The sequence below is a fragment of the Protopterus annectens genome, chromosome 4.part0 (assembly GCF_019279795.1).
Source record: "Protopterus annectens isolate FY-2018-M chromosome 4.part0, PAN1.0, whole genome shotgun sequence".
NCBI classification, from domain to species: Eukaryota; Metazoa; Chordata; order Ceratodontiformes; family Protopteridae; genus Protopterus; species Protopterus annectens.
The window spans coordinates 1,872,895,128-1,872,916,824 of NC_056733.1; the positions used below are offsets into that span (position 1 = coordinate 1,872,895,128).

At 35.4% G+C, this 21,697-nt stretch overlaps 1 protein-coding gene across 1 annotated transcript in view; it reads right to left on the reverse strand.

Annotated features, from left to right (window-relative positions):
• Positions 1–21,141, reverse strand: part of LOC122800055 (leukotriene C4 synthase-like) — a 472,737-nt gene extending 451,596 nt beyond the window's left edge. The window contains exon 1 of the mRNA XM_044069541.1: positions 20,788–21,141. Within this exon, the coding sequence (XP_043925476.1) occupies positions 20,788–20,845 (58 nt within the window). The 5' untranslated portion in view covers positions 20,846–21,141. The remainder of the gene's footprint in view (positions 1–20,787) is intronic.
• Between the last annotated feature and the right edge of the window lie 556 nt (positions 21,142–21,697).

Below are 21,697 nucleotides of genomic sequence, written 5' to 3' on the forward strand. Positions count from 1 at the left end.
CCATTGGTAAAGGTTACATGGTATGTCATACGGTGGAGTCATTGTAAGTGCCTGAGTTGTCTGTAGGCACATTGTAGATGATACCCTCTGCATTACAGACCATCTGGCAATTAATGGAGTGGTACACTTCACAGTCACATACCTTCTTCCCCAGTCACCATGTGGGGCATTTATTTCAATGTGATTGCAGGCTATGGCCCCCAACACCTTAGGAAAAATGAGCTATACCTTCTGCATGGTGTTGTCTGTGTTCTCTGTTGTACATGGAAACCACATATCCTGCACCAAATACTGCAGCATGGCATTGCAAAACTGATGAAGTACTCTCGAGGCAGATGCCAGAGATATTCTCACTGTGCCCCTGCTGGTCACTGTATGGTCCTTGTAGCTAGTATGTGTGAAGCCATGCATAGTTTGGTATCAACTGGGATAGACACTCCATGACTCCAACAGACCAGTAGGTTATACCAACATATGAATACCATCTGAGTCCTTCATGGTGTCCAGTGATACCAGTCTACAATGTCTGCTGTGGAGTTGATGCACAATACTCTGGTCCATAGTGGCAGTAATAGAATGTTGCATATATGCATTAACTAATGCTGCAGCAATATTTCCTTCATTCCCCTGCATGAGTACGAGGATTTGGCCGCGCTCATAACCACAAGTGTTAGCGCACCATATCTCACTCTTTATAGGGTTCAGAATTGCTCTGCCATCTTAGTTTATCTCGTATGAATACAGGAAGCCCCTCATTTTAAACATTTGGCTCATTAGCATCTGCGTATACATCCATTAGCATATATCATGAGCAGTTCTGCTGCTCACTGCTCCCCCCCTCCTCACTTATGCTGAGTGTGTCTTTAATCTCACACACCCTGTGCATGGCCACTTGTGTACAATGTCTTCTAACACATTCTGAACCTTCCATAGGAGTCAGTTGTATAGTACTGCAAACAGTGTGGATTTTAAGACTGAATTCTTTATACAGTCTTTGAGGTAACAATCAATTTCACTTTTGTCACAAATACTTAGCGACAGACACAATAAGAATTGTAGCTTTTCTGCTGCTACACGTTTAATTTCAGGCCACATGATTTCATCAAATTTCACTGTGAAAATTTCTATGTATAAATCTCACTATTGTATGACAAATACAATTTGCATGAAAAAGAAAATAAAAGTAGCAGGGAACTGAGAATTGTTACAGCAGTATAAATGAAAGCTTGAGTTTCTGAATATTTTCTGGAGCCTTCCATTTATGAATATTCTGCCAGCATTACGTCAGCAGTATTTCTGACTACCTTAATTAAATACAGATGATAGTGCAGTGCATAATACTGCTTTACTGCAATATGTATATGTATATTATTCTTTCAGCCAAAAAAGCCACACTAAGCACATTAACACTTCACAATATACAATACGTTTTCATTCATAAAAACTTCATGAGATGTGGACCGACAGCATAAAACATACTAGTAAATATACCAGCGTGTCAATGAATTAAATCAACATAGCTTATAGAGGAATAGATCTGGCCTTAGAAGACATGTTATTGGAAGGTTCAATAGACCAAAAAACATTGTTTTTTAAAGGTGGACAAACCAAAAATACTCTCTATATTTGGAATCCCCAAAATACACAAAGATGGTTTAGATACACCTTTGAGAACTATAGTCTCATCAGAAGGATCTAAAACTTTACCTTTGGCTAAATATATTGATTCCAAATTAAAAAGCATTTGGTTAAAGAGAAAATATATATTGAGGGATTCATGGGACTTTTTAAGAGAATTAAAAGGTGATCTATTCAGGGATGATATGTTGTTTCTAACTATTGATGTAGTAGATCTTTTTTTCTAGTATTCCTCACACAGAAGGCATTAAATTACTAGAGGAAATTATTTTTAATGAAAAAAACTTGACACACAATGATTGTTTGACATGCTTACAGTTGATGGAACTAGTTTTAAAATATAATTCTATACATTTTAAAGGTGAATTTTACCATCAAATAAAAGGAGTGGCGATGGGGGCAGCATGTGTCCCTACCTACATGAACCTAATCCTGGCTAGATGGGAAGAAAAAATAGTTTTAAAATCTATTTATAAGGAATGCTGGTCTATGTATAGGAGGTTTTTAGATGATATATGTATTTTATGGGTTTGTCCGTATGGGAAAATACAAGAATTTTTAAGTTTTTTAAACAGTACCTATTTTTTACAATTTACATATAAACCCTCCCAAGAAAGATTGCAATACTTGGATGTGGAGATATATAAAGAAAATAAAACAACATGGAAAAGAGAAGTTCGGAAGGGCACTAGTCTTGGAATATAATGCCAGTGGCAACATGATAAGAAAAGTCATGGAATCTGAATGGAAAAGGTTCACATGTTTTACTGCTTTAGAAAAAATATCAAAGGACAATTTAAAAATTGTCTATAAAAATTCCCACAACCTGAAGAAATTAATAGAAAATGACTATGGGCAAGTGAACAAAAGTATGTGAAGGAACGGAACATACAAATGTGGATATTGTTCACAATGTATATATGTATATAATAAGGAAAACACAGTTTTAGAAGGTAGGGACTTAGTAATAAAAGGAAAATAATTTTATAATTGTGACTCTAGTGGCCTAATATATTTAGCAGTATGTCAAATATGCTCTTGTTTTTACTTGAGAAAGACTGAAAGGAAATTAAAGAAAAGAATATATGAGCATTATTATGACATACGTACTAAAAAAGAGACCAACGCTTTATACAAACATCAGCAAATATGTACAAATGCCCATTATTTATTTTTTGTTTTAGAAAGGGTTAAGAAGGCTATAAGAGGGGGTTGTGGGAAGAAAGTATCAAAGAGAGGGAGCTATAGTGGCAAGTGACTCTACAAGCAAATGCTTTGCCAGGCTTGAATGAGAATATTTCCATAACTCCCCTATTAAAATGAAGAGCTGCTAAATTATAATGGTTTTAGATAGGATATTGGATATTGTTATCCTATATGGTTTTAAACACCTTCTTTAGATACATATATTTATTTTTTAGCCTTTTTAAATAGAAAAAATATTTTTATGAAAGAGGTACATGGGTAAGAAGTTGTTTTTACATTTAAAATGTATTTGTAGTACTAGCTTTTAGCCACGAGATGGAGGATTAACATAAAGAATAATATGTGCATTGACCATACATGACTTTAGATTATTATAAATATTATTTTATAAGGACAGGTATTAGTACTATTAATAATTTAAAGATTTTATTAAGTTTTATTAGGTTTAAAGTGGATGCTACACATTTATTTTTATACAAATAAATGAAATTTATACATAATACATACATTTTATGAAGTTTTTAATGAAAAGTTTCTCTTTAAATTTGGTTTGTTCTGCTTAATTGATTGTTAATTACGGAAACATAGAAGGATATATATATATATATATATATATATATATATGTGTTTTATGTTGTCAGTCCACATCTGATGAAGTTTTTATGAACGAGAACGTATTGTATATTGTGAAGCATTAATGTGCTTAATGTGACTTTTCTGGCTGAATAAACATCCTTTTGTTGGTATCTGGGTGGCGTTTTTCATGTCCCTTGGCACTTTTGCATTTTCTTGGTGGTTTTGTGCCTTGGTTGAATTTTTCTAGATTTATTTGTGGATTTTTGTCATGGATGCGGAAACCAGCCTAGCTAGTGAAGGAAGGGGTACTAAGGAGGAGCTTGAGCAGGCCAGAAAGTTAATTGGCCAGCTTTCACAACTGGTAGACCTCCTTACCCCACTCAGCCAATCTATGGTCAAATTGGTGGCCAGTGTTTGAGAGAGGTGGAACCAGGAAGTTATTTGTCTCACCGGCTCAAATCGTGAAACTAGCACTGTTCCCAGTCAAAAAAATGCCTATGGATGGTAATGGAGTGTTAGTTTCTAAAGGAACGGACTTTAATTGTACACCACGGATCTTCAAAGACTTAAATTTGGAAAACAAAATGGCAGGAAGTGTAACTTTCATCATACCTTTAGGTCAACAGCAACAGACAATCTCAGCAGCACTGGTAAACAGTTTAAAGGAAAAGGACAAATGAATAAACCAGGCACCTGTACAAACTACTATCAATAAAAAGACGGATGTGAAGGACTGGTTGCAGGTTAGTTTCACTAACAAATTTACATATAAAACATTTGAACCTGCACCAGTTAATGATTCCTACAATATTAAACTACAAAAACTCTAAACTACTAAATAAATACAGGACTAAAACAATGAATTTTGGATGGTATTGCCTCTAAAGGATTAAAGTTATGGAAATACCCTAATAATGTAATACCTGATAGTGATTTTCGCAATGAACTTTTGGATATATTTAACAGATGTGGACTGGATATTCTCGGGGCTATGGTTAAAGAAAATGATAGGTTGAAGTGTGAATTACATAAGGATATTGAGGTTTTAAATGGTTGTATTAAAGATGACTTAATTCACTCCATATCTACCGAACAAAGTAAATATTATAATATAATGGTTGAAATTGATGAGAAATGTGATGACTTAGTAAAAAGGAAATTGAAGAAGTTAGAGAGAAATTTAAATGAATATAAAAATAAATTGAGTTACCCCAAACCTGAGTATGTTTACAAGACCTGGGAATTTGATGGAGGGAATCAGGTGAATGAGGTAGATCAAAACAACGATGTACAAATAGGGGAACGTATGAATGAATTAGATGATTTTTAATGAAGCCCTATCCCTGAGGAGATCTGAAAAAATTATGAACATGGACAATAACAATTATTATCAAAAACAGAATTTTTGGAGGGGGAGATACTAAATATTCTACGTATCCCTCACCTCAACTTGGAAAGTGACAAAAACATGATTAAGCAGGACAAAAACAATGTATATAGGGTTATTAAAGACGGTTATAATATATACAACTTCAGTGGAATTGAGTTGAAAAATTAACATTTTAGCCTTCTATCTAGGGGTATGAAGTTCATACCATTAAGAAAGGGAGATCTAGCCAAAAGCTTAATGGATGTGAAGATGTTTACAAGGAAAGTTAATTTAGAACTATTCTTCCCACAGGACAAAGGTACTAATCAATTCAGTGAATTAAAGAAAAAAAGTGTTTTTAACACTCCCTTACATCATCAGATCAAACATTTTGAACTTATTGTGGAAAAATAAATAAGAAAAGGGTTTTCTAAGGTAAAATATAGGGTACATTTGGATATCAAAGAAAACAAAGTTTTAAATGACTTAAGGAATAACAAAAACATAAGGGTTATGAAACCCGACAAGGGAGGGGGAACAGTACTAATGGATAATTTGATATATGAAGGTAAAATGAATGACATTTTAATAGATACTAGTAAATATACCAGCGTGTCAATGAATGAAATCAACATAGCTTATAGAAGAATAGATCTGGCCTTAGAAGACATGTTATTGGAAGGTTTAATAGACCAAAAAACATTAAGTTTTTTAAAAGTGGACATACCAAAAATACCATCTATATTTGGAATCCCCAAAATACACAACAATGGCTTAGATCCACCTTTGAGACCTATAGACTCATGAGAAGGATCTAAAAATGTATATTTGGCTAAATACATTGATTCCAAATTAAAAAGCATTTGGTTAAAGAGAAAAAATATTTTGAGGGATTCATGGGACTTTTTAAAAGAATTAAAAGGTGATTATTCAGGGATGATATGTTGTTTTTAACTATTGATGTAGTAAATCTTTTTTCTAGTATTCCTCACACAGAAGGCATTAAATTACTAGAGGAAATTATTTTTAATGAAAAAGACTTGACACACAATGTTGATGGAACTAGTTTTAAAATACAATTTTATACATTTTAAAGGTAAATTTTATCATCAAATAAAAGAAGTGGCGATGGGGGCAGCATGTGCCCCTACCTACATGAACCTAATCCTAGCTAGATGGGAAGAAAAAATACTTTTAAAATCTATTCATAAGGAATGCTGGTCTATGTATAGAAGGTTTTTAGATGATATATGTATTTTATGGATTGGTCCAGATGGGAAAATACAAGAATATTTAAGTTTTTTAAACAACAGTACCTCTTTTTTACAATTTGCATATAAAGCCTCCTGAGAAAGATTGCAATACTTGGATGTGGAGATATATAAAGAAAATAAAACAACATGAAGAAGAGAAGTTCGGAAGGGCACTAGTCTTGGAATATAATGCCAGTGGCAACATAAGAAAAGTCATGGAATCTGAATGGAAAAGGTTCACATGTTTTACGGCTTTAGAAAAAATATCAAAGGACAATTTAAAAATTGTCTATAAAAATTCCCACAACCTGAAGAAATTAATAGGAAATGACTATGGGCAAGTGAACAAAAGTATGTGAAGGAACGGAACATTCAAATGTGGATATTGTTCACAATGTATATATGTATATAATAAGGAAAACATAGCTTTAAAAAGTAGGGACTTAGTTTGTTTGTCATTTCAGCTTTTCCCGGTTAGGGATCCCCACAGTGGAACTCCGGTCCACTAATGTTTGGCAGTAGATTTTTTATGGTGCCAAGTTGCCAGCCCAACGCCCAACCATCAGCGAAGGCACGCTCATTCACGCATGTCTTTCGGAGGCCACTTGACTGCAGGGAGGACATGCAGACTCCACACAGAAGGCACTCTAGCCATGAATCGAACAGGAGAACCTCTTGCTGTGAAGCAACAATGCTACCGCTGTACCACCGTGGCTTAGTAATAAAAGGAAAATAATTTTATAATTGTGACTCTAGTGGTCTAATATATTTAGCAGTATGTCAAATATGCTCTTGTTTTTACTTGGGAAAGACTGAAAGGAAACTAAAGAAAAGAATATATGAGCACTATTATGACATACGTACTAAAAAAGAGACCAACGCTTTATACAAACATCAACAAATATGTACAAATGCTCATTATTTATTTTTTGCTTTAGAAAGGGTTAAGAAGGATATAAGGGGGGTGGGGGTGTGGGAAGAAAGTATTGAATAGAGGGAGCTATGGTGGCAAGTGACCTTAGAAGCAAATGTTTTACCAGGCTTGAATGAGAATATTTCCATAACTCTCCTATTAAAATGAAGAGCTGCTAAATTATAATGTTTTTAGATAAGATATTGTTATCCTATATGGTTTTAAACACCTTTGTTTGATACATATACTTATTTTTTTAGCCTTTTTAAATAGAAAAAAATCTTTTTATGAAACAGGTACATGAGTAAGAAGTTGTTTTTACGGTTAAAATGTATTTGTAGTACTAGTTTTTGTCACAAGATGAAGTATTAACATAAGGAATCATATTTGCATTGCCCATATATATGACTTTAGATTATTATAAGTATTATTTTATAAGGATAGGTATTAGTACTATTAATAATTTAAAGATTTTATTAAGTTTTTATTAGGTTTCAAGTGGATTTTACACATCTATTTTTATACAAATAAACAAAATATATACATAACTATTTCATACATTTTATGAAGTTTTTAGTGAAGAGTTTCTCTTTAAATTTGGTTCGTTATGCTTATTTGTTAATTATGGAAACCTAAGAGGATATATGTATATATATATATATATATATATATATAATCTGTGTTTTTTGTTGTCAGTCCACATCTGATGAAATTTTTATGAACGAAAACGTATTGTATATTGTGAAGTATTAATGTGCTTAGTGTGACTTTTTTTGGCTGAATAAACATCCTTTTATTGGTATCTGGGTGGTGTTTTTTGTGTCCCTTGGCACTTTTGCATCTTCTTGGTGGTTGTGAGCCTTGGTTGAATTTTTCTGGATTTATTTATGTATATTATTCTATCTTATCTATTTTATCTATCTATCTATCTATCTATCTATCTATCTATCTATCTATCTATCTATCTATCTAGCTGTCTATCATTCTATTTATTAATGTGTGCATGACATCAATTGCTGTATTCATTGGAAGATGATATACTGAAAAATATATTCACTTCAGATTCAAGAAAAGTAGAAAAATCAGTGTTTTTTTTTTTTTTTTTTTTTTTTGGGGAGGACACAGGCTGTCTGCAAATCCCAAGTGAGGGGTAACTAAACATGCTCTGAGGTGAAAATAGTATTAAAACTAATGAAGGAAGAATACCCCCAAGAGATATTGATGAACAAAGTCCAAAACTTGTTAGACTCGCCCCCCCCCCCCCCTTAAGGCAACAGTTGTGGAAAGAGACTGCTTGAAATTGGGCCCAAGTACACAAAACAAAACTATCAAATGAACTAAGAAATCAACAAACTTTAACAGCTTTTAAACTGTTTTAAACATTTTTTTATGATAAAACCATTTGTACCAACTTATCATATGTAACACACCAGTGTTAAAAAATGCTTCCAAATAAGTATTGAACTGCTGTGATATGTCAATACTACTATTTTTGGATATACTGTACTATCCTAAAAACTGCATTAGTATTGTATTGTTGCCATCAACAAGTGTACTTTGCAAAATGTTATGTTTACTTCTGCTGCTTGCAAATGTACCTTGCAATTAGTTTTAGGTCCTCTGGACCTGGGTCAAGAATGAAAAGGGTAAACAGACCAGCTCAGCGACCTGGTTAACAAATAACAGATAAATTAGTAAATTGCATAACAGTGCAGGTGAGACATTCACCTGTATCGCATTACATGACGATAGGAATCAAGTAAAACAGCCACAAAATTGACACACACACACCACCAACGCACATCCTAAGCCCACTATACATGCTGGAAATCTCCAAGTTCACTTTAAGTTTAACGATATTTAAAAGACAGTGCAAGTTTGCTACTCATTTCTTTGGTGGCTAATTTATACAGTTTCATTAAGAAAGAATGTAGTTAGCTATTTTTGTTTTACTTCAGAACTGTTTTTTTCTGTCCTAAAATTAGTGTGTGTCATTTTATATTATGTGGTTGAAATATCTGAAACACTGTTAACATCACTACTTTCAGTGGCTGTGCGTTATAAAACTTGTCTCGATCCGAACACAAACCAATAACAATAAAACAAGAAAGGAAGAAACGGACCGAAGCAGACTTGAAAAAATGTTTAATGTTAAGTGCTTTCATCAGTAAAGAACCAAGAATTCCTCAGAACAAATTAGGAAGTCTTGGTTTATTACTGACGAAAGTGCTTAACATTAAACGTTATTTTCAAGTCTGCTTCGGTCTGTTTCTTCCTTGGCCGTATGTTATCAGATATTTTTTGTGGCTTTCAGTTCTTAGTGGTTTTAATATCTTGTTGTCATTATATGGATATTTTCACGTTGCTTAATGTCTGAATAAAGAAGTCTGAGACTGAAATTAGTTCAATGGGATCAGTACTCTACTCTGGTTAACAAATTCAAACTAAATAAAAATAAATATTTATTAATACAGCCAGATATCTTTCTGTTCTTAAAGAAACAGGTGCAAATTAAAAGAAACACCATTAAAAAATAACTGCATGCTTACATTTACACTGTTATAAAAAAATACACAACTATTTACACTTTTTGTGGCATTTGTATTCTTCTAAAATCTAAATGGTGAGAACTTCCATGCTGTGCTACAGTACACACACACACACACACACACACACACACACACACACACACACACACACACACACACACACACACACACACACACACATATAAATTACAAATTATATTATATTAAATTATATTATATTATATTGTATTATGTGTTCTATATTCTTATGACATTAAATCAAGCATATATTTGACAAGATCCAAAAGCATCCCGATCAATCAAAAGTAGAAGAAAGTACAAGCAAAGCATGGTATCACACACCCCGCCAGATCTATGTAGCTTAAGCATCAAATTACACAAGGCTGCAAATGGCCAAAACTGAGAGGGCTGCTGTATTCATCTCTGCCTTTTATTAGAATCTAAACCATTGTATAGGAAATTCAGCACCCACCTATGAACCTATATACCCCGGGGATCCCTTCTGTGGCTCTGCTCAACAGGGGCACAGGAAATTAACTTTCTTGGGTGGCGTAAGCCAGGGAACCTTGTTGGCTAGGCTTGCTTAGGCCCTTGGGCCGATAAACTAGTACCTACCTATGAACCTTCCCAAAATATTATGGTAAATTATGGAATAAATCTCTCTGCTGGAACTTCCATATCAATAAACTCTTAAAGAAAAGAAGATAATTCATGAAAAGCAATAAGATTCCCATCCTCAAACCTCAAAATCACACTAAAACATGTCAGCAAGGAACTTAAGAGCACTACTAGAAAAATGTAAAGCAGAGTATGAACTTAAGGTAGTTAAATATACTAAAGGAAAATTCAAATCTTTCTTCAGTTATGTCAAGAAATTAAGGAATAATGTCCAACAGTGCTCATCTGTCGCAATATCAAAGATTTTGATTCCAAGGATATAGTCAATAAGTTAGTAGACAAATTTAGAACTAACTTTATTCCACCTACCCACATTCATTGTTCCACTGTATTTTACCCCTGAAATCACTTTGGAACAAGTATTAGAATCTATGTGAAAGGTTAAAAAATAATGCGTCCATGGGACCAGACAACATACTAGGCCTCATTCTCATAAATACAAATTACACCCTACCCAAGGTTGTACTTAAACTGTTCAACTTCAGCCTATCTATTGGGTTGGTGCCTAATGCCTTGAGAAAAGCCACTGTGTTTTCCCTAGACAGGGGCAGCTCCTCCATGGACCCAGATAATTATAAGGCCATCAGCCTCACCACCCTTATATGCAAGGGCATGGAACATATAATAATATAACTCATTTATGTAGACATAGGCAACTTAAATTATCTAGAATCCCATCAGTTCCATTTTTGGAGCGACAGATCCTGCCTTCTGAACCTAGTAATTTTCTTTAAAAAGGTTACAGATGCTGTGGACAGTGGTCACTCAGTGCACAATGCTTGTCTCTCATGCTGGTATTATTGAAAAATTAGGCCAAACTTAATGTAAGCCCCTGTCCATTGGATAGCAAATTAGTTATCCAACAGGTGCTGGTTGTAAAAGTTGCTGGTATCTTCTTTGAGCAAAACATTTTAACTTATATTATACAACCCATGAATCAGTGCCAGGCCCTCTCCTAACTGGCATTTACTTTGTAGATATCCAAAGCGATATCCCAGAAGTATAGTCGACCACATTTGCTGATGATTGTAAAATGGGAACTATTATCTACTCATCCAATGATAAGAAAATGCTCCAGCAAGGGCTTGAGTATGCATACATCTAGTGTACTGAAAACATTCTCAAGATAAAAGCAAAAAAGTGAAGCACTGTAGCAAAAAGCTGCCCTACCTCACACATTCTAAATTGTATTCCTTTTCAGACAATGCTAATGTGGACAATTCTTTCTTTCATTCAGTCATCATGTTTCCACTATAATAAGAAAATCCTCCTATCGGGCCCAGGGATTTTCAAAGGGAATATTTCTTTCTTTATTTACTTATTTATTTATTTTACATTTGTTGACCAGGACAAAGTCCTTTTTCAGCGGAGGCCCGGGGAGAAAAGCTTCACAGTGCAACTATAAATTATACATACATGTTGCATTAAATGTAAAAATATAGTAAGGCTAGCAGCCTATAACTTAATGACAAAAGAGACAAGAAAAACATAAAAGTGGAACAGGCAAAGAATAGTAAATAATGAAATTCAGTAAGTTGATCAGTTACTAAATTAAATAAAATTATTATTAATAGGTTAAGGTATAGTGCAGCAGAAATCAAATGTAAAGAGAAGAGGTAGTAGACAGAGAGGAAAGTGACTCTCAGGGTGAAGAAGCAGGTTAGGTGGAGAAGCAAACAAAGCATAGCAAAGAGTAAAGGGAGAAATTGGGGTTAGGAAGGGGGGAAGAAAAAAGAAAAGAGTTGAGACAGTAAGGACTAACGTCAGGTAGGGTGGTTACAGTGACATAGCCAGTTTTGGTTTAGATATTCTTTAAGAGATCTCTTAAATTTGAGGTATGCTTCTGAGGGTCATAGAAAGCTTGTTCCATTGAATGGCAGGTGAGTAGTTATATAATTCAAAAATTCAAAAAGTGCATACAAAGACATTTTTAGTGTTTTCAGTTCAGACTGCACAGCAATAGTGATCAGAAGAAATAGCCTAACCCACTACATGGTGAGGAAATAAACCAACCCACTACATGGTGATTTCTGAAATTACAATATACTGTGATCATTGTTTATAAAATAAAGTATGACAAACTCTAAAACACAATATTTTTGCAGGGTGCAAGCCATCTGTAAGTATACTCACTCCAAAATCACAAAGGAGTGTGAAAAAGAGCAAAGTTCTATGCCATACTGTATACAATTTTCTTTTATTTTAACACAGCTTTCTTCAAAATAGTGAACTGATGAAAGAAAAAAATCAAACTATTGCTTCAATGTAACAAACACTTAGCAAACCAAATGACTCCTACATGTGTATCTGAGTTGGGGGGCTTATGGTGAATGGGCAAAATCCAATAACACTGAAACATATACCATAAATGTCAACATTTTGAAAAACACTCTTATAGAAAACCCAAAATAATGAAAGACAGAAACATTGAAAAAGGAAAATAAATTCTATTTGCAAACTTACAACAAACCCCACAACTAAATTCAGACCAAATTTGTCTGAATAGTGGTAGTATTTTGGACGGGGTTTTCTAAGGTAAGGAACAGAGTTAGGGTGAAAGGCAAGATTAGGGTAAGCACTCATTACTAAACTAGTGCACACTAACCCTAACCCTGTCTCTGCCTACCTTAGAAAAGCTCTTTCTGTAACACTGCTACTACTCAAGACAATTGAACATATACAAAGACATACGTCTGGAGTGTTTCTCCCCGGGCCACTGCTGAAAACTGGCTTCGATCCAAGTCGGACTTTCACAGTAAACAAATGGTAAATAAATAAAATAAATAAAATAATAAAATAAAATACTACATACAAATACATATACCCACAACAGTAAAAATCTTTCCCTTTACCTAGTCCTTAGTCTAATCAAAACCTTAAAACAATCGTACAACACTAAATATATCGTCTTTCCTTGCCCTTAATGTAACTAACCTGCAAACACTCATACAGATACACTCCTAACTCCTAATGCCAAAACATTCAGTAAATCACAAAGCTTTGACTTTAGAAAGAAATATTAAGTTTGGTAGTTGCTGCAGAGGTTAAGGCTATGACATGTAGTCCCTGTAGTACAGGGTTTGATTCCTTCAGCCCTCATTTGTCTGTTGTGTGACCCTGTCAGCCCTCGTTTGTCTGTTGTGTGAGTGTGACCCTGAGTAAGTCACTTAACCAGATGTTGTCCTGAAAAGGGACTGTGTGTTCAGTGGACGTACCTGGTTAATGAGTGGATATTATTATTATTATTATTATTACTACTACCTGTTTTCAATATTACTCTGTGCAACAACTGATTGAAAAGCATGGGCATTTAACAAGTTTTCCAGGAACAGAAAACTTTAAAAAAAAAATAGACATTTGATAAAACACGTAACCCAAATGTGTGTGTGTGTTTGTCCATTATGTATGTATTTGCACTTTTTTATGTGTACAAAGAGAAATAATCAGTGGCTTAGATTAAAAAAACTGCACTGGCAATGTTGCAATTAGCATGCATCTCACAAATGAACAATGATATTATATTGGCCTAGAAAGAAGCTGAAAGCTCATCTGGTGCATAGAGAGCAGACACAGTTGCAAATACCCTACCATACCTAGTGTATTCCTTTAATTACTGAAAAACGTGGATTAGTACAGCATAAGCCAATTTGTAATCCCATAGTTTATTTATCCAAATAATACTGTTAATGATATTTTGTGGGAGTTTGATGCTCAATTTATGAGTGGTACTTAATGGATACCCTACCTTTTGCTCTCTGCAGGAGAAACCAGAATTTTTCCTGTAGGGCTGATGCTTTCCTTACACTCAGAATAAAATATCATATTTTAAGGGCTGAAGTCCTGAACATGAGCTCAAAAATGCCGCAGAATTACTTTTTATTTCATCCTCTTCCTCAAGTCTAACTGGCAGACCTGAACTTGAAGAGACAAGATGAGGGACCTTAGTAACATGAGATTGTAACTAAAGGCACTGATAATTCCCATAACAGTGGATGTCGTAACATGATATTGCTGTAATAAGGCATGTAGACAGACCATTTGGAGCCACTGATATATTTTTATTAAGCTGAGAGTAAATGGGAAATGTGAGCATTGAGGCTTGTACCTCTCTACAACCTCTAGGGCTACTGAAATTTAGACTAACATACTATAGCAGGTTAGTACTGTGATCTGCAACATGTTATGAATAAATCAGCAGAACTACAGCGATATATTTTTAGTGGCCAATTTTTTATTTAGTAGCAGGACCATAGCACTGTCATGTTGCAATAAAACAAAGTAGCCTTTTTCTTATTAATCATACATTTTGGTAAATCATACTAATTACATTCCCAATTAACAGGGTTTGTCAGAGTTTTTCTGTATATGCAAACATATTTATTTTTATTTAACATTTTTTACTGGGAAAGTCTGACTTGGAACAAAGCCAATTTTCAGCAGAGGCCCAGGGAGAAATGCTCCAGACGCGTGTCTTTGCAACATGGGAGCAAACCGGAGTACCTAGAGGAAACCCACACGAATGCAGGGAGGACATGCAGACTCTGCACAGAAGGCACCCTAGTCAAGAATCAAACTGGAGAACCTCTTGCTGTGAGGTGACAATGCTACTGCTGCACCACTGCGCCATCCAATAACATTCAACAAAGTAAAATATTCCTCTTGAGTAAACTTCCTTGTATTTGTCATCACAGAATTGTACTTGTCAATCAAAACCACAATTGTCTGTGTTACAGCTTCCCTTACATAGTACTCAGATATCTGCAATCATCAAGTATCACACAATAGTGTTTATCAATCAAAACTATGTTGCTATGTGTTGTTTCTCAATGAAATAGTACATTAAATGGCACTTGCAAACATTAGGTGTCACAGAATAGCATTTGTTAATCAAAGCCACATTGATATATGTTACATCCCCATTCAGAAAGACAAATTATATTTGCAGACATCAGGAATAACAGAAAAGTGTTTGCCAATCAAAGCGATGTTGTTGTATGTTGCTTCCACATTAAACACTGTACCACATAATATCTGCAAACGTGAATTAAAGTGAGTTATTCCTTTTACTTTTATTTGCTTTAACTTATCAGTATCAGACATGTCAATCAAACCCATAATGCTTCCATAGCCCAGTAGAGTTTATGCAGCCTATAGGTGCCAAGTGGATCTACATCCTATATTAATTCTAGCAAGTACAGCAAAGGTCCCCATCTTCATTACCTTTACCACATAGATAACACTGGTCAGTCATAATCATGTATGGTGGTCTTCTGTTAAATACCACACTGAATATTTATAAACATGTAAAATAAAATATTCATCTTGCTTACTCAGTCACCAAATCATAAAATGTGTAGCTGTCCCATTGCTCCGCTGCTCTGTATTGCAATACTTTTAGTGCTCTGTAAGTTTTAATTTAAATATTTAACTCAGAAAGAATTATGTTAAAGATAAGTATGTATCACAAAGAGTCACATTAAAAAAATCAAAACATCAGTATGCATTCCACAGAGCCACATGTTTCATCTGGGACATGTTTTGTATCGGTATGACTTGAACAAGCCTTTCCACTCTTCAAGACATATTTTTTTAAAGTATATCTAATTATATTTATCCTGGCTGATAAATTCAGCTCTTACTTTACCCCTCTCTCCCTCTCAAACTTCCCTCAGAAAATATCATCAAATATAACTCCCCCTACTATCACTAGATAGCAGGTCCTTTCTCTCTAAGACCAAGAACACTGCATCAATTGGTCCAGACAATATCCCAGAATGCCTTCTAAATAGCATGAAACATAACTATCAAGGCCTCTATAATTACCATTTAACTGTAGCTTCCAAACAGGCTTCATGCCTCATGGATGGAGAAAGGCACAAAGATGGGCCATCTACAGATCCTGAAAACTACAGACCCATAAGTCTCACCTTATATGTAAAGCCATGGAAAGAATTACCATGGAGATGATCAATAGAGATATAGTAAACCTCCAGACACTGGACCCAAACCAGTTTGGTTTTGTCAAGGGCAGATCATGAATACTCAACCTGATGGACTTCTTTGAGAAGGTCACCAAAGCAATGGATGAGGGCAAAATCATTCACACTGTCTACCTAGACCTGCCCAAGGCATTTGAAACAGTACCCTACCTGGGCATTGTTGACAAACTCAAGAGGTTAGGTACAAACCCACATGTTACCCAGTGGATAGCCAACAGGCTCACAGACAGGACCCAGGAAGTTAGAATTGGGGAATCCAGCTCTACAAAGAGGCCAGTCACAAGTGGAGTCCCTCAGGGATCAGCCCTTGGACTGCTCATTTTGGCATTTACTTCTCAGAAATCAAGGCCAATGTCAGTGGTCTCAGGCTGACTAAATTTGCAGATGATTGCAAATTAAGAGATGTCATTGAATCGGACACTGACACAAATGTTCTCCAGGAGGGGCTGACACAGACAAACAACTGGTGCCAGAGCCATGGAATAAAACTAAATGCCAGGAAATGCATAATAGTATCCCATGGGAAGTCATCCATCCCTGGTAACTATCATATTAACAACACACCCCTTAGAAGTGACCCAGTAGTCAGGGACTTAGGGACACACACAGATAGTAATCTATCCTTTGACCATCATGTGTCTGCAGTGGTGAAAAAATCATTCTATGTTGCACAATCTATAAACAAAGGTATGGCAACTAAGTCCAATTAAGTCATTGTTTCACTGTATTCGGCATTCATCAGACCTATCATTGAGTACAATGCCCCCTTTGGTATGTACCTAACCAGGCATATCCAACAACTGGAATGGCTACAGAGGTTCCTCACTAAAAAAAATCCAGGGCATAAGTAAAATGTCCTATGCAGACCGTCTCAAGGCCCTATCCTTGTATTCTGTCTCCTACAGACTTTTGAGGAGAGATCTATGCCTGGCATACAGCGCATTGTCAAACCCCACTCTGATGGACCTACTGCATATAAACAAAGCAAACAGTACCAGAATTTCCCATTCTAAAGACATACACCTTGCCTGTGATATAAATAAGACCTGCTGGAGAGATAGGTATGTATCCCAGAGACTACCCTATCTATGGAACAGGCTTCCCATCCATGTGAAGCAGAGTTCCTCCCTAACCCAATTCAAGTGCAACTTGGACAATTGGATGGGAAACCAGAAATTCATCCCTGGTTTGGCACCTATGTCTCTAATGGACACAGGTAACCTGTAAATGGTTCATCTCCCAGGCCTATGCTTACACTTATCAAGGGTATCAGAACTTGTCAGAGATTTGGGATGCATGGCTAGGCTTACAAAGGCCCTTATGGCCATTAGTCTAGTAAATACCTATGAACCTTTGAACCTATATGGTAATATATCTTAAAATCATTTATATAAGGCATTAGTAAAAAATGACAATTTTGGGTTGTTGTTAACATGTTGCATACTTCAAGAGTTTCAAAAGGCAGCATATCCCATAGTTCTTTAATGAAATACTGTAAATTAACTAGAATGCATTGCAATGCTTCAATATAATACATATGTCTTTTTGCTGGGGTACTGTTTAGTCTGTGAGCATCCTGGTTTGCTTTGAATTACAGGATATATTGCTCCATCGTATCCTCTGTGGTCATTTAATCAGCATGCAGTCTCTGCAATGTGCTGTATAGTATCATGTATGATTATTCACTTTATTTTAGTGTAAGCCAGGTTGACTTGAAGTCACATTTTGAACCATGACTTGCTATAGAAAACTGTACAAAGTTATAGAACTTACAAAAAAGTAGCAAATATTTAAGTACAGCAACATATATCAAATTAAAGAGGAAGTGAGTTAACTTTACTAACAAATACAACATAGTACTATAAAAGGGTAAAGTGGCCTCTGAAGTATCTGGCCCATTATCTGCCATGAACTACCAGAAGCAACAGTACCTTATGATTCTAGCATCAGTTGTGTGCAAGGTAACGTATGTAGAATGAGGTACCAAGTAATCATGATGGTAGCCTAGATTTTAAAAATTTACATTCTGTTTTTTTTCTAATATGAATAGTAATGATATTCTACAATTGTGAGCCAGTAACAGAGGATGCACTAGTGCAGTACTGGACTTAAATGAGTATTTTGATATACAAAGGTAGTCAGTGGCAGCTCTACAAACCAGATGTGATACACTGGCAGTTTGGCATGCAGTGGGTTGTTAACACTTAGTGACTTGCTTCAGTAGCTTCAAAAATCAGTGTGCATTTCTGAAAGGTGTCTTATACACCATATTAAGTCAGTTAGTTTTGGCTAAAGGTAAACAATGATGACCTCTTCTAGGAGAGTTGATACCTTGTACATTTTATTCCTTGGGATTGGGCTCATCTGACAATTGCCCGCTGAGTAAAGTGACTGGCAAGACATACTTTAGGGAGGGCATGATGGTACCTGAGGGAACCTAGCTTACAGTAAGGAAGTGATAGAGTCTATGACATATTACAAAGAAAGCATTTATTTTTGAAATACCCTTTTCAATACAAGCAGAAAATGACAAGTGAGGCTCAAGTCAGAGTCTCTAAGTATGGTTTCTTCAACAGTTACAAGAGAACAGCTTTTAAGAAAAAACACAGTGCAGCTTTTGAATGTAGCCTTGCTTGCATTTTTTAAAATGCATGCACAGTCCAATAAAGAGGAACCAAGGAGGAGTATTTTTAAATGTCAGTGGTTATTGTACACTTAATAACACCAACAGTGTGTTCAGAAAGACAGACGGTCATAGAAAAAGTCAGGAATATTAGTGCTTGAAGATGACATTAAACATAGGAAAAAAATAGGGAAACAAATAGCCTCCAGGACAGGCCTTTTGAGGACTCCAGCAGTTAGTAGCTTGTCCACTGAATTTTTATTTATTAGTTTGTTTATTATGTGGGCACCAGTTCTCAGATGAGTGTAGACAGTTAGTCTTACGCAGACCCTAAGTCATTTCAGTTTGAGACCCCTGCACTAAAGTTATTACCTTCAAGATTGTATAGACTTAGAGAAAATGAAAACTTAAAATACAGAAAAAAAAAACAAAAAAACAAACAGAAAGTAAGAATCATAGCTTTACACTTTTATTCAGTCCTGTAGCCTATCTTGGAGATAATATCTGACAGCTGTTTCAGGACAAAATCTAAAATACTCAGATGCCAAGAAGATAAGCACTGAGCTAAAACAAGCATGTTAATTTAGGCTTTAACAGCATATATTTCTCCATACTGCAGTGTTCTGTATATGCAGACCTATGAATGGGTGGGTGGGTGCTCGGCTGAGATAGGACACACCCATAATCCAGCTGAAAGTAAAGTGTTGCTGTGGTACAGTACAGGCATACTGTCAGTTGTTATTATTGTAGCTGAACTTTATGCATTGCCTGCTATGAGACATGGTTCCATATATTCTAGGCAGAGAATAAGACAAACAAATTACAGTAAAACCAAACCAAAATTCAAATGGTCCTGGCGTTGAAAAACAGCATACAACAGTGGATTCACATACCACTAGCTTACTAATCAAGCATCTCCTTTTACCTACTTAGCTTTCGGTTACTTTCTGATGTCTGTGGTCAAATAGCAGATTTTGAGTTGTGAGAAAAATACAATATTAAACATCTACATGTCAGCATAATTAGTGACCAGTGACAAACATTAAGATACCACCTCTCTGTCCCTCATTTCAAATTAATTTGTACATTTTGCATAACCCCCCTTAGTCTGCTTAACTAAAAGCAGCCATTTGGTAGCAATGACTTTTCCAGTCTGAACATAACATTATCTGTCTATATTTTCACAACAGCTTGTTGAGGGCTCATCTACTGTCAGTCGTCCACATGTGATGCTGTTCTACTCAGTCACTGTTTACCTACCAGACAGGACAAAACGGACAGTGCATGAATTTCCTAGCAGAGTGGGAACTTACAAAGACAGCACTCCATGGACATAAATACAGACAAGTGCTGCTGGAATTCTGATGCTTCTGTTCCTCTGCACACTTAAATGTCCTCCTTTTTACTGTTCTTGCCCTTTGCAAGTGTCTAGAATTTCACATTGATATATTTAGTACAAACATTCCTCACATGTACTTCCTAGAAAACACATAGAGTTAAAACACTAAGACAATGCAGTTACCGTCACTGTCTTCAAAACCACTGTGAGTACATATTTTGGACGTAAGCATATCACATCTGAAGCACTCTTTAATGGTTCAGTAAAAGCATGCAATCGTTTTCTTTAAGAAGTGTCATGTAATTGTGGTATCTTTCATGCAAATACTAATGTCGTATGTCTGTAACTATATAAACATACTGACTGGTAAACAGACTTGCAGAAATTAAAAACAGATTGTCAGTGTATGAAAGATTTATGCAAATATCAAGCTGTAGTTTGTAAAACAGATGTCTTCTGTAACCCTAAATGGCTGAAATAAACAGATTCATAGTCTAAAATATTATATTTTCCCAGATAACATTAATGCTTACTGAGGAAGTCAGTGAACTGCTAACCTCTGTGTCAACTTTCATAATCATTATCACAGCATAAGGAAAACTATTTAGTGATTAATACACAAGCAACTACATGAAATAAATTACCTTGCTCAAAAACCCCTAATATAGTCACAGCAGCCAGAAAAACAATTTGATCCAACATAGTGAACAGAGGCGTCTTTACTTCTGTGAAATGCACTCAGAACAGCTGCGAATGATGGAATGCTGGACACTCTCAAACATTAACTTCCCTTCACGCTCAAATCTGTGAGATAATGACCACTTCTTCCTGTGTAGGCTGCATCAGCTCAAAGTCTAATACTCTGTCATATATCTAGATAACGGCCTCATAGTTTGTCATATGATCTAGAAAAGCTGAGGCAGATACAAATAGCATAAGCAGTCCTGAAAGTTAAGGAGTAGAGAAAGATTTCTGCAAATACACAACCCCTGTGATGTTCCCAGCTACCACAAGGAGCACACTAACAGCAATGGGGAGCACTAAAGGGAGGGGGAGGCAAACCGGATTATGTATGTCTCATTAATATCAGAACTAATAATTTACTCAGTTCTTCATCACAAATGACTGCTAAAATAACAGAATAGTTCTTAAAGCAATAAACAGAAAGTCCATATAATCTTTTTCACTGTAAACATTTCTACTATCTAACACATTCAGTCTTAGCAGTTCCTGAAAGATGCAAATCCTGACTCTTGCATAACCTTAATGGTCCATTTTGAGTAATTTCTGACAAAACCAAATTAATAAAGCATATCTAAAACAAATATTATACCAATAACCACATATGCTATTAAATAAAAAATATGAAGCCCAAGGGATCTATTCAGAAAATGTTATACTTGAATGCAAAAAGTAATGTGCCTTGGTGTGAGATAGTATGACAGATTGTGATTCATTATCCAGGTTTCACTGAGCATAACCATTCAGTTCCTCAGCACCCAGGTGGTGGTTTTCAGTAAAATTAGATCCATCATGTTAAGGTTTAGTTGTGCT